The 14,075-nt window shown below is 41.3% G+C and overlaps 1 protein-coding gene across 17 annotated transcripts in view; it reads left to right on the top strand.

Annotated features, from left to right (window-relative positions):
- Positions 1-14,075, top strand: part of DOCK9 (dedicator of cytokinesis 9) — a 260,331-nt gene that overhangs the window by 54,593 nt on the left and 191,663 nt on the right. For 10 of the 17 annotated variants that reach the window (XM_081046520.1, XM_081046526.1, XM_081046532.1 and 7 more), the window contains exon 1: positions 7,938-8,226. The exons of the other annotated variants lie outside the window; for them this stretch is intronic. In XM_081046520.1, the coding sequence (XP_080902646.1) occupies positions 8,065-8,226 (162 nt within the window). In that variant the 5' untranslated portion in view covers positions 7,938-8,064. Of the gene's footprint in view, positions 1-7,937; positions 8,227-14,075 lie in introns of those variants that run through there. 17 annotated transcript variants of the gene reach the window in all.

The raw sequence follows: 14,075 nt of genomic DNA on the forward strand, positions 1-14,075 counted from the left end.
ACATCCCAACCAACACTTGTTATTAACTGTCTTTTTTAACCTTGCCATCCTAGCAGGTATGAAGTGCCATCTCATGATTTTGATTTGCATTTCTCCAGTGACTTTTCATTTGCTTCTTGGCCGTTTGTATATCTTCTTTGGGTCCTATCTGTTTTTAGTTGTTGTGGAGCGATGGCAGTATCTGTAATCTGTCCAGTTCTTATGTGGAGGATGGTTTCTCCCAAAAGTTTTCCCCTTCTCTGACCTAGTGGAGTCCACTTACACATCAGGGCATGTTTGATCAAAGTAGCATTCTTTTAAAACATGGTTATAGTTAAGCCATAACCCAACCATAGGCTATGTACAAAAGAGAACCTTCGGAAGGCTCTGAATATTGTGTCTTTGTACAAAGAAATGAAAACTTTGTAAGGAGTCAGGTAGAGAATGGAGTTTTGTGAGCCTCCATGAGTGGGGGACACGTGCTGTATCTCATTCCTTCTGACCTGATTGGAAGCCCAGACAAAGGACAACGTGTTTTGTGTCTTTTCACTCTGCTTTTTCAAAACCACAGGAATATTTTGGAGAGGTAACCACTGTATAGTACCTTTATTTCTTATGTTTTGCCTTTTGATTAATCTAATTGAAAATCTGACTGTATTGCAATAATTTTTAAAGTGACAAACTAAATTTTATGCTTATATTTTCCTCTTCATTTCCTTTCCTTCTTCATGATGAATATTTCTCTACTGACACAAGGACAGTAAAAAATTGTAAATGCTGAAAGGTAATATAATAGTACTTGAGGTATGTAGAATCTGAATTTCAGTCTCTCTTTTCAAGAAAGAACATCTTTCCAACAGCCTAAACTCCATATTTGATGCACATAACCTGTTTCATGGGTGTATTTGTACATGAACTGTGCTGTGTCCCTCTGCTGGTGTTTAAACTCAGTATACCTTGCAGCTAAGTGAGCTTTTCAGATGTCTGCCTAAAATAGAATTTCCTTGGAAGAGGCTGGAGGAGGCCAAGAAAAGGTCACTGTGAGCTCTGATTTCATTATCCCATTGTGAGTTTGCTCAGCTTCCTTGCTTTTCACTTAGTGTCTCATTTACAGTGGGATATCGGTGCGGATAGCATCCATTGTGATCTGGTGTGCCACCCGCCTCTCCACTCTGCCCCTTCCCTGCAGATGTTTATAGTAAGGGTGTAAAGCTTTGCAAATAGGTGAGCTCTTTTGGCAGCCTTTCGTATCTGACACAGTATCAGCATTTATGGATTTATTGGTTTCTCTTCAAAGAACGGAGCTCCCTCAGAAACCATGATTTTGCTTCATGACCTTTCATAACAGTAATTGAAGTTCTGGCATTGCTTACAGCTTCCTGAGCTGAGGGATAAATCAGAACCTGTATAAATGCTGTTGGTTTGTTCATTTTGTAGCCTGCAATGAAATAAGTGGAAGTTGTCTGTGAATCAGGAATTTTAATCTCACCTTTTTTATGTGAGGGTACATAGTTCAGTTTTTTTTAGGAAGTGCATTACCAATGAGGAAATGGGGAATGAGGAAATAGTTATTAATTATAATAAGGTAAACTAGTATATAAAGTAATCCAATACAAGCAATTAGAAATAGTTACGAGGAAAATCAACATTATGAAGCCTCTTCCTTGGGCTTGTCTGCCCTTTGGGAGGGCCTGGGGAGAGGAGAGACAGACTAGCTGCCCTCCTGGTTTTTTCTAATTTCACATCACTTGTTCCTGGAAGTCATAGAAAAGCTGTGCCTAGTAAGTTGGTTTTCTTTTTCTTTTTCAAATTGTGATAAGATATACATAACATAAACTTTACCATTTAAACTATTTTTAAGTATACTGTTCAGTGGCATTAAGTACATTCACATTGTTGTGTAACCATCCATCTCTAGAACTTTTTCATCATCTCAAACAAACTCTATATCCATTAAATAACAACTCCCCATATCCCCCTCCCCCACCTCCCAGGCTCTGCCAACCACCGTTCTATGTTCTGTTCCCATGAATTTGTTATAGCTACCTTATACACTTGGACTCATATAGTATTTGTCCTTTTGTGTCTAGCTTATTTCACTTAGTATAATGTCCTGAAAGGTTTAGCCATGTTATAGCATGTGTCAGAACTTCATTTTTAAGGCTGAGTAATATCCCATTGTATGCAGATACCACATTTTGTTTATTCGTACTTTGATGGACACTTAGGTTGCTCCTGCCTCTTGGCTCTTGTGAATAGGGTTTCCGGGCGGGAATTCCTGCCCGTTCTCAGGAATTTTTCCCACTTTCCCATTCCCGAATCCCGAGATACAAACTGTTTTCCGTTCTCCACGATGAATCGTTTCCACACAGTGATGGCCAATACTACCAACCACCTGGGTTCAAGGAGCTGATTTTCCCGATTTCCCGACCAACTTTTCTCGGGATCCGGGAATGGGAAAGCGAAAAAAATTCCTGAGAACAGGTGGGAATTCTCACCCAGAAACCCTACTTGTGAATAATGCTGTTATGATCATGGGTATACAAATATCTCTTCCAAACTCTTTCAGTACTTTTGAATATCTACTCAGAAGTGGAATTGTTGGATCATATGGTAATTCTCTGTTTAATTTTGTGAGGAATTGCTACACTCTGCTTCACAGGAGCTGCACCATTTTATATTCCTACCAGCAAGTAAGTTCCTTGTCTTAGCCCAACCTTTTCTTCCCTTAGGAGATCTGTTTTATTTTAAAAGCCTTTGAACTTGGTTTCTTGATTGAAAAAGGAGGATTGGAGGTTGTTGCTTCCACTCCTTTCATTGGTCACCCAGTGATTGTGCCAGGGGTTCAGCGCACCCCACAAGAACTGGTTCCCTCCCTAATAGTCTAGCCCCAGCGGGGAAACACCCATATAACTTTGTGTTCTCTACTTTTGAGAACATTTAAATACCACTGTGTTTGCAGCAGACCTGACTCCACGATTTTATGTGGTCATGACTTTAGAGGTCGACTTTTTAGCAGATTCATTTGTTTCTCCACAGTGGGACAAACAGCAGCACAGACCGTGGTTCTCCCAGGGGCCTAAAACTCCTGTTTGGACCAGTGTCCTCTAGGTCTACCTGTCATCTCTATTCACCTGGAGGTAACTGGTGCTGGCAATTCAAAGTGTTTTGGGGGCGGGGATGATAAGTGGTCGATAAATTTAGATATGCAGTAAGTCTACCCACCCCATCCTCCCATCAAAATTTGAGGTTTCTGTTCCTGAAATACACAATGGTAGGAGAGTTCAACTTGGCCTTATTTTTTTAAAGGCCCTTATTTAATAATACTTTCTTAATTTCCCTTCTTTAAATAAAAACAAAAAACTTTCTAATGACTGTTGCTGAAACCTCTACTTGTTCTTCACCAATTATCTTAACTCCCTTCCCCCACCCCCATACCTGGCATTTACCTCTTTTAACCATTCTTTATCAACATGGTACTTTGTGGTTTGAATTTATTAGATCTGAGATTCTCCTATCTTTAAATGACCCTCACTCTTTACTCTTAATATCAGGGATGAAAAGAATTTAATTTGGGGTAAAAGGGCCAAGGGAGAGCATGTGGTATGTACTAAGCCCTGTGTTAGACATTCTACTTATCTTTGATTAGACAATTGAACATCAAATGGATATGGTTTTCCCAGACCCACTTACATAAGGTTTTGTTTTTTTTGTTCAGCAGAATTCACAGTATTAATATATGAAATGTGGACTGTCAGGGATGGAAATAAGCTCTTCATGTGGACTGGCCATCATAATGACACTTGAATAGAATAAAAGACATGTTAGATTGAATTCTACCCGTAGACAATTTATTTAGGTTTTGGGAAGTGTGGCTAAATCGTCTCTTATGATAATGTGAGGTCATTTCAGCCACTGCAGAATGGACAGAATTCTACTCCCTTCCTGGTCTCTTAAGGTAGAACCCAAGGTCTAACGTAGGTAGAGGACATGCATCTGTTTGAGATACAATATTACTTCTATTAATAGTTTGTAGTTCTAGATTTTTAGGTGTCACTTTAGATTCTTCTTTACCCACATTTTTCTGTAAAAGTATTAAGTAAATCTACCCGTCAAACAAATTTGACTTTTAGAAGATATTTAAAACAGAAAGCCATTTGGCAAGGAGAGAGCTGCCAGTGGGAGCAGCAGCTCCAGATGGATACGCTTTGGATGGGGGTGGGGGTGGTGGGGTGTGAAAGCTTGAGATCTATTTGCTATGGTCTCTGTGGCTGAATGGTTGAGGTTTGTTGTGACCACCGAGTGGGCCAGCAAATCTTACCATGGACTTCTTGTGTGCACAGGCTTTCTGGTAGTTTGTACGGCGTGGAGCCTCTCTAAACGGCACTCCCTCAGGCCAGTCACCTCCCAAGTTCCTAGCTGAGTGTATTCCTGAGAAGTGGGGCCAAAGCAACAGTCAGAAGTTGTTTAATTCATTAAGCAAGGAGGCTGTTTGGAGTTAGGCAATAAGTAAATCCTTTGTGAAATATAAAACAATAGCTAAGTACATGTTTATAGCAATTTCTTGGTTGAGTTGTCTCCTGTTATCTTATTTGAACTTGACAACCTTATGCAGTGGGCAAAGTAGATGTTTTCCTCCTCCTCCCCTCTCCCATTTTTAATAACAGCTTTATTGTGGTATAATTCACTGTGGGGGTCACTCCACAGAAAAAGGATAGATCCTCCCCCCCACACACACACCCATCACCAACATTTGCTTTGGATGTTGAGACTGATGACCACACACACACACAGGCACACACACACACACACACACACACACACACACACCCCAAGAGGGTGTGGAAATTTTTATTGCTCATATAATGAAGCTCTTTAGGGAGAGCAGGGATATTCCCAAGCAGGTCCTCAAATGGCTAAAAAGAGCAGGAAAAGGGGACTGGCTTGGGCTGTTTGTGGTGGTGAGGAGGTGGGGCTGGGGTGAGTGGTGAGTTTCCCGCTGGCACTGAAGGAGGGAGCTACCTGGTACTTCCTTTCAGCTTGCTCAGATATGGGAAAGGGGAAGAAGAGGGATGAGACTTAAAAGCTATCAGCACTAAAACACCAAATATGGAGTCAGGTTTCTTTATTACATTCACATACCATAAAATTTACCTTTATAAAGTGTTCAACCCAGTGTTTTTTGGTCTATATTCATAGACTCTTGTGTACAGGTAGTGTAGATGTTAGAAATGCACTGTCTAATTTCTGAACATTTTCATTACCCCTGAAAGCAGTTCCGCACCCATTAGCAGTCAGCCCCCATTCCTTTCTCCCCAGCCCTTAGTAACCACCAATCTACTTTCTATCTCTATGCATTTGCCTGTTGTGGACAATTCATTTACATGGAAGCATATAATCTGAGGTCATGTGTGACTGGCTTCTTATACTAAGCATGACATTTTTCAGTTCATCCATATTGTAGCATACATCAGAACTTCATACCTTTTTATGGCTGAATACTGTTCCATTGTGTGGGTATCCTATCCTAGTTTGTCATGTTAAAAGACAATTGATTTGTATCATCTGAGGATGAGGCAGTGATGGGAGCGTCAGGTATCATTATTAGCAGGAGAGGAAGACATGGGCTTGGACCTCATAAGGGAATCAAGGTAGACATCCAGTCTTGGGAGTTGTGTAAATTAGAGGTGACATTTAAAGATGTGAGAGAAAATGTGATCTCCAAATTGAAGTATATACTCTGTAGGTGGCTGACCTGGTTGCCAATAGATACCAGTCATCTATTTCTGTCCTCCAATGGAATTCATGCTAATTATCATTTTAGACCAATCCAAGATCATTCTGATGCAGAAAAATCAATGAAACCAAATACACATGTTGAATGATTCATTTTGTCATGCTTCTATTAGCATGAAACCCATTTTTTGGCCTTATTGAATTATTTGCTGTAAACATTTTCTGATGTTTTTCTTACCCACTAATTTTGTTAGTTGGAAAAATGAATAATATTTAAAATTGATACAGTTGCTGAAATGCTTATTATTGTTTCTCTAGGAAACATTCCCTTTTCCTCTGAGTGATTGTTAGGAAATGGTTCCATTTTCTCCTAGTATTGTTTTAAATATTGACTTTGAGCTTTTAAAGTAAGTCAACTATACCAACAGTTTCATATTTGCTTGTCACTTATAATCCTCTGTAAAGTTCAAACATAACCTTTTAAATCTCACATAATGTTCTCTGAATTCTGCACCCCGTATGTCTAAAATAGGTAATACTAATAAATTAAGTTTTTAATTTCTAGGTACAACCTTTATTTGCATTCCATGAACTACTACTTTTCAAATTGTTTCCCTTATCATATAGAAGTGAGGTTAATTGATGAATTTTCTGAATTCTCAAAACAATTTAACCTATGTGTTTCGTGTTCTATAGTCTCCAATACTCAGTTTCTGTGTGGATGTTTTTCCATGTTATTTATCTGCCAGCATTGTGATGTCACATGAAGACTTTGATCTTCAGATGTCAGGACTTGGGTATAATCTTGAACACTATAGCTCGGTTTTAACAAAATTACCATTCTGAAGCAGAACATTCTAGACCACATATAATTACTCTCTTTTTTGCATGTGACCAGTATCCTTTGATGTCCTGTGGCAATTAGATTTTTGCCTAAAAATGCAGGTGATAGACAAAGCCTGGATGTTTGCTTATCTATGGGGCCTAGTCAGTAAACTAGCCACAGAAAACAGAAATTTTGGGATTATTAGGTGTTCTCTGAAGATCTGCCTTTACTACATTACACCGGTTTCTGTTACCAACATGCAGGTACTCAATTATTCTAATACACTCTAACTTTGAAATCCATAGATAGAAAGTGAAAGCCGTTTGTTGCCTTGTGAAAAAAGGAAGAATGTCAGAACAGATCTTAAAAGAGCAGCCACTTTTTTCCAGATGCATGTTGTGGGTGGAAGGGATTTGCCTGTGTGTTCACCCTGGTCTTTTTACACCATTCTCTTTTCATTTTTTAGAAGGAAAATGGCAAGAGTCAATTTAGGATTATATCAGTGACAAGCTTCTCTGTTAGCCATCCCCAAAGACACACACAAGATAGTATAGTGTCACTGAGTTCAGTCTGCAGTGGAAGGATCTGTATTATTTATTCACCCAAAAGAATAACCTTGTTGACTGTGGCACTTCAGTGTGTCTTTACCCTTGGAGTGCTGCTTCAGAAGGACCAGGTAACCCTTTATCCATGTGCTCCTTTGCGTCTTTGGGTACCAGCGATGGGAGAATCCTTTCTAGCAGTGTAAACTCTCTTAGCAAAGAGAAGTGGACAGAAGTCAAGATTGACACAGCAGTTTTATGTTCCCTTGCGGTTTGCTGTCAGCAAGCTGTTACCCACACATGGAAAAGGTTGTTTGAAGTGGGCTTACACGTGTTTCCATAGCAGCAGTCATCTTAGTGATTTCACTCATTTTCGGCCTTTTTTCCCTTTTGCTTCTCTGTTCCTTGCGGATGCAGGATTAAACAAATAGCATATTTGGGTCAAGGAAAGGGATGTTTGCTAACATAAATGCTGGCGAAGCATTCTGGGAGAGTGATCTCTTGCTGCAGATGAACATTCTTTGTGCTTCTCAGCAGCATCTGTAGCAGGGAGACTCTCTGGCACTGTCTTTTTCATTTTGGGCAGGCTCTGAGATTTAGAACAATCTAAGCAATTCGCCGGAGCCAGCAGTTTTCTGGTAACCACATGTAAATCTATTTGTTCGTGGGTATTAACAGTGAAACAAGCTATTGGAAAAAAAAAAGGATACTTGAAGGGTTTGGGTGCATCTGAGGTGTGTCGTCCTGTGTTTGCACCACCCCTCCTGGTTTACACTCGGAGCCTGGATTTTTTTTTTTTTTGTCAGGCTGTTGGGCAGGAGGAGACTCTAGTGCGACAGCTCGGAGCTTTCCCTTCTGTTCCGGTGCCGGCAACTGCCTGTCGTGAAGATGGTACAGTGGGAGCCTGCTCTGAAGCGCCAAGGAAGATGATGTGGAAACGGAGTAGAGATTGCTAGAAATCTGAACATCCACACCTTGGGGATGGGTTGCACTACTAGTGTGATTCTATTTAAAGGCATCCGCACTGTTTTTGAAAGAAACTGTGCTTATATGTGCAAACAGCAAGGAGAGAATAATGCCCTTGAATATGCAGCATACAGTTGGACAAAAGAAGATTCAGAACTATTGAGCTCCTCCTGTCTGGTAAATGCTGTTTTGCTTAAATAACAAGTAGTTTGGTGGTGTTAGAATAAACTAGTCTTTACTTGTAAAGCAAATATATTGATTTCAATACGTTACATGTATATAGTCTGTGTCTAGAAATGGGTAATTGGTGGCCTTAAGTTTAAATTGTGAGGTGCCTGCTTCTATGTGTGAGAATGTTATGTATTAATCAAAGCTGAATACATACAGAGACAAAAGCTGGAGTAAGATATTTGATTACTGAACAGTTTTCTAAGTTAGCTTTTATAAGTGTGCATGTTCTTAGCATAGTCTCAGAAATAATACTTGGTGAAGTGTGTATTTAGGGTACTAGATATTGAACCCTCTACCAGTGATAGCGAATTATTCAGTCCCTTTACATCTTAGTCTTTTACTTGGCTAGATTTTTCTTACTAATGGCTTGTGGTCAGTCCTTTGATTCAGGGGGAGATATTTAAAGGCAGCATGGGAGAAAACTGGGATGGGTATAAGAAAAATGTGGTTTTATTGTTTTAAATCCAACTATTTATAATGTTTCTGGGTGAAGGCTCTTGTGAGTAAAAGTAAGCTTAGTTTTTGCCTCTTGTCACAATGCACGAGATGGTGTCAAGCCACAGATGGGTGTGCCTCTCCACAGTCTTCCAACAAATTCCAGGCTCGTGAGGAACCTGCACACTGCTCTCTGTCCTCCTCCCTCAGGATGCCTTGCCAGTTTCCCTTCTGTTCTGATCGCAGTTTGTGTCAAAATGAGTGAGAATAATACATGGGAGTGTTTCTGTGTGTGAGTGGCCCGGGCGAGGGGTGCCGAAACCCTGAAAGCTTCCCTGGTTATTAGGCTGCCGACTGAGACCGAGGGGGAGTGCTGGTGTGCCATCCAAATCGCAGGATCAGATCGGATCACCTCAGCCTTGCAGGGCCCCAAGAGAGGGTGCATTCTGTGCAGGGGCTTATGTGACATTCACTCTCTAAATAGTTGGGAGGAAGAACAGGAGGGCATCATGTGAGCATCAGATGCATTTTGGAAAGCAGTGTTATATGTGGGTCTAGAATTTAAGTGGTGCTGTATTAACTGTTAAATAATTTAAACTCTAATGTATTTTGGAATGGGCGTTTGACAATAACGGGTCTCAGAGATGAGAAGGCCCAGTTCATGATAACATCTGTCCCATTTGTGTCATCTGTAGCCCCACAGCCCTGGGACGGCTTGGCAGGTGATGGCAGCCCCGCTCCCCTGCTACCTGCTTCTCTGTTCCCTCAGGCCACACTGACTTATCTTCGGTTCACCTGCCTTTGCGAGTTTGCTTGTGTTTCTTTTTATTTTATTGTGTGAGGGAATAATAAGCTGCCAGGGGCTCAGACATTGGAGACATTGCTCCAGCACACTGTATCGGATACTCCCTGCTCACCACCCTCGCCTGCACCAGCAGACGGAGACCGACGACCTGACCCCACATGTATGTGGCCCAGGTGCTTTGGGTGGAAAGATGCGCCTGCTCCCACTGAACTGCTGAACCGGTCTCCCTCCTCCTGTCTCTGACCCCGTGGCCTCGTCTCCACGTGACAGACAATGGCATTCCTTTGAAAAGAAAAGTCAGACTGTTAAACGCCTCTGCTCAGAGTCAGATCCAGAATCCTCCCAGTGCGTCCAGGTCCATCCCAGCATGCCCTGCTTCCTCCTCCTCACCTCCATTTCCTTCTCACTCTCTCCGCATTCCTCACTTTGCTCCAGCATTTCAGGTGGCCTCTTTGTTCTCTCTCCTGAGACACCTCTACCCAGGTGTTTACCTGGTTCACCCCTGGCCTCTGGCAGGGCTTTGCTCAGTTTCCTTTTTTCAGTGTCTCCCGTAACCCTCCCAGCACATCCTCCTCCGACTCCCTGCCATAGTTTCTCCATCTTTATCCCCACCTGAGGTAATCAGTCAAGAATACCAGCGTAAGTATAGCAATGCTAATTACTAGTGTTACTTACATTAAGTGCAAGAATAAGATTTATAGGGCAGGAATTTTTGTCTATTCACCACTCTTTCCCAACCGCTAGAACAAAGCCTGATTCACGGTATGCGCAGTTCATGAGTGAATTCTGATGAAATGGTTTTATTGTCCTGACTTGAACTTGGAGAAGCTACTGAGAGGATAGGTTCTAATCACTTACTCTAAAATCAAAGTCGTGAAAAACTTCATGTAGTTTACCCCATAACAATAATTGGCTCATCTTGAATAACCTCTCCTGGCTAGTTGACCTTTCATCTCCCTGTAGTTATATTTTCCAACTCTTTGTCTTGGAACTATACCAAGGCTGAATGTTCCATGGGTTTCATATGGTCATGAGTGTCAATTGATGATTCAACCTTTGGATCCGGACCAGCTCTATTGATACCTATTATATGACGTAGTCATTTGGGGACATTTTCATCCTTCGGTTTGGGGCAGCCAAACCCTTTCTTCAGGAGCCCTGCCCATTGGCACTGCCTTGGGTCATCTCCGTGCAAAGGTAGGCTGATCTTCTCTTCAGGCAGGTATGGGTCCTTGTCAGGCTCCTTAGCCTTTGGTGGGTGGGTGTCTGCTCTTCCTCCAGCTCAGGGGGCCACTCCAGCCTGTGGCTTGGCCTTAACTTGTCATCAGGTCAGAGCTGTGCTTGGCCTGCTCCTCAGAGTATAATCCCTACCATGGCCACTCAGTGTGCACCAGACCTTGTGGAGGGAGAGTAATCTTGATGGACAGCTGGGATGGCTTTTTTTCTAGGCCCCCCATTTTTCTAGAGACTCTAAAATCCCAAATACTTTCCATCAGTCAGAAACCCACATGCGTGGACTGCCTTGTTTTGGCCCCAGTGGAATTGCTTTGTGTTTTTCTCTTGGCCTAACCGAAGGGCGTCATTAGAAACATCCTTAGGGAAGTACTGTCTACGGTGAGGGTGTTTTTGAGGGCTTCATTCATTTGCTGTCAGAACAGTGAGAGAAGGCGCTGTAGTGTCGCGTTCAGAGTGACAATGCGTAACCAGCTCTCAGGGTTTGAATCCCAGACCCACAGCCTGCTGGGTAAGTTTGGGCAATGTACTTAACCATTCTCTTCCTCAGTTTTCGTATCTATTATATGCAGATAATAGCAGTACTTACCACATAAGGTTATTAGATGCATGAATATGTCTAAAGTTCTTAGGACAGTGTCTTGCACATAAGTTAGTGCTAATTGTTAGCTATTATTATAATTATTTTTATATTTTAGTGTTCTCTTCATGAGAAGCCCTGGAAGCCCTGGAAGCAATTCTTCTCTCCATACTTTGAATGGTTGTTCTTTTTCTGAGGAACTATTTTATTTTTATTTTACATACATTATGATTCATGTAACTGACTTCAGCCACTGCTTCAGTTGACTATTAAAAGAAATCTGAGTTCCAAACACATGACCCAATTCTAACAGATATGTAGGCTCTTTCAAAATGATTTTTTTATATTGCCTTTAAACTTTGTTTTTATTTTCCTGTATTGCTATTTTATCGCAGTCTGCTTTTTCTCACCTGCTTATTAAAATACTTTAAAATTTTATTTTGTATGTGTTTATGTAAATCACTTTGAATCCTTTGGGAACAAGGCAAGGTATACATTAATAAGCCAGTAGAGAACTATGTAGTGAAGAAAAAGCCTGTTTACAATTATTAAGGTTGGCCCTGAAGCAAAAATCAGGTGTCTTGAGTGTAGACTTGAGCTTTGTATGGCTGCAGCTGGGCGATCTTATGTGGGAAGTTTCCTTTTATATCTAAGTGACATGAATCAGCCCGGTGGTGGGTAGTCCCCTGAGAAGTGGGCTTATCTAGCAGTTGTGGACTGACTGAATTTCACATGTGCTACACTTAAATTTTGACTAGTAATTCTACTGCAATGGAGGAGCAAGGCTGAATTGGGATACATTTTACTCCTGAATATAGACTTTTGTCTACAGTCTCCCCTTTCTAATTAATTGAGTGTACCATGTTAGTTTAACTCATTCAAGAAATTACCCTGAGTGTGTTTTTTTCTGCTGGGTGCTGGGCGTCCAGCAGTGATGAGGCAGCTCCCGGGGAAGGTTGACACACTGGTCCCACAGGGCACTGTCAGAGGGCACCAGCCTGGGATCCATGAGGAGGGACAGCTTGCACAGAGATGAAACGCTTGTCTATCCCAAGGCTTGTGATGGGCCCAGACTTATGGGCTAGGACTTGACTCATTTTACTCACAGCTAGTAATAGAATACTCCCCTCTCTTCATGTGTCTGTGGAAGAATTGAGGAGCTGTGGGATTATTCTGTACCATGTTCTCTTTGTGGTGATTATAACTCAAGTGGAAGAAGCCACTCAGTTATAACCTTGATAGGAGCTGTGACCCCATCAGCAGCTTCATAAAGAGCAGTGAGGAAAGCAAACTGCAGGAAGTCACGAAGGGAGAAAACAAACTTTCTAGTCTTCAGTTTCTTTTGTGACATATTGGGATACTATAGTGATAATTTTCCCCATTTGAAATTAACATTGAATCTTTTTTTATTACCTCCTTAAAGCTTTGAAGTTTTTCATGGTTCTCCTATTATAAGATTTGCTACACAGCTTCACCATGCTCTCAGCCTTTGTTACGGTATAGAATTTTATCAGATCACCTAGACTCCCCAGGCTAAACAGTCATTTTAATTTTAAAAACCTATTGGCCATGAAAATCCTTTGACTTAGCACATACTTTTTAACAGTCATTTATTGAATATGTACACTGTTCAAAGAGAACAGAGTTGAGGACGATGTGGTCTCTGGCTCTTAAGAGCCTGCAGTCCTGCTTGTGTGTGTGTCTGTGTGTCTGGAGATGGGGATGGGTGGATGACTGGGGTGGGGAGACGTAAGGGGAGATATGTGGTGTAATCAATAATAAGTGGTAAGTGAAAATGGTATCAGACCTGTCAGCTTAAGGCAACGGGGAAAGTAAAGGCTGGATCTTGATTATTTTAGATGTTCTCTCATAACTTTCTTGCACTGTTGTAATTGTCTTGAGCTGTAAGAAAGCAGAGATCTTCTTGGCTGCCTTCTGGATCATTCCTTTGGTTTTAGGTCTGGTCACAGAACCGTGGCTTTGGGTAGGCTGTGTTTTATATTTTATTTCTAATATCCTTTTTAGTGATGCCAGTGGGTTTTGTTGTTTATTTTGATCACAACAGTAAATTGATGTTTTCAAGGAACAGTCGCTCTCATTCCTAGATCCATTTTCTGTGTCCTGAGATTGCACGGCTTGACTGATGCTGCTTTTTGTGAGTGTAGCCAATGTGAGCTAGCTAGCACGAGAGAGTACTGTCCCTTTCCCCAGTGCTTTATTAAAACTTAGCATTTTACTTATGCAGGGGATCCATTTATTTTAATATTTATTAAATTATAAACGGGTAATAAACACAGTCGAAACTAAGCATGCTATGTTCACTACACAGAGGAAACCATTGATTTACACATTTTGAGACAAAAACCCTCCAGAATTTCGCCTATTTATAGCACTGTTCGTAAAAAATATATATATAAGAAGTTGTTGTGGACTGAATTGTATCCCCCCCTCAAAATTCATATGGTGAAGTCCTAATCCCCAATGTGATTGCATCTAGAGATAGGGTTGTTAGCAAGTAATTAAAGTTAAATGAGGTCGTAAGGATAGAGCACTAATCTGATAGGACTGTGGCTTTATCAGAAGAGGAAGAGCTCTCTCTCTCTCTTTCTTTCTGCCTGCCATGTAAAGACACACCAAGAAGGCAGCTACCTGCAAGCCCAGACCAGAGCCCACCTGGAATTGACCGTGCCCGCACCCTAACCTTGGACTTCCTGTCTCCAGAACTAAGAAAATAAATTTCTG

This window comes from Rhinolophus hipposideros (genome assembly GCF_964194185.1).
Source record: "Rhinolophus hipposideros genome assembly, chromosome: 4".
Classification (NCBI taxonomy): Eukaryota; Metazoa; Chordata; class Mammalia; order Chiroptera; family Rhinolophidae; genus Rhinolophus; species Rhinolophus hipposideros.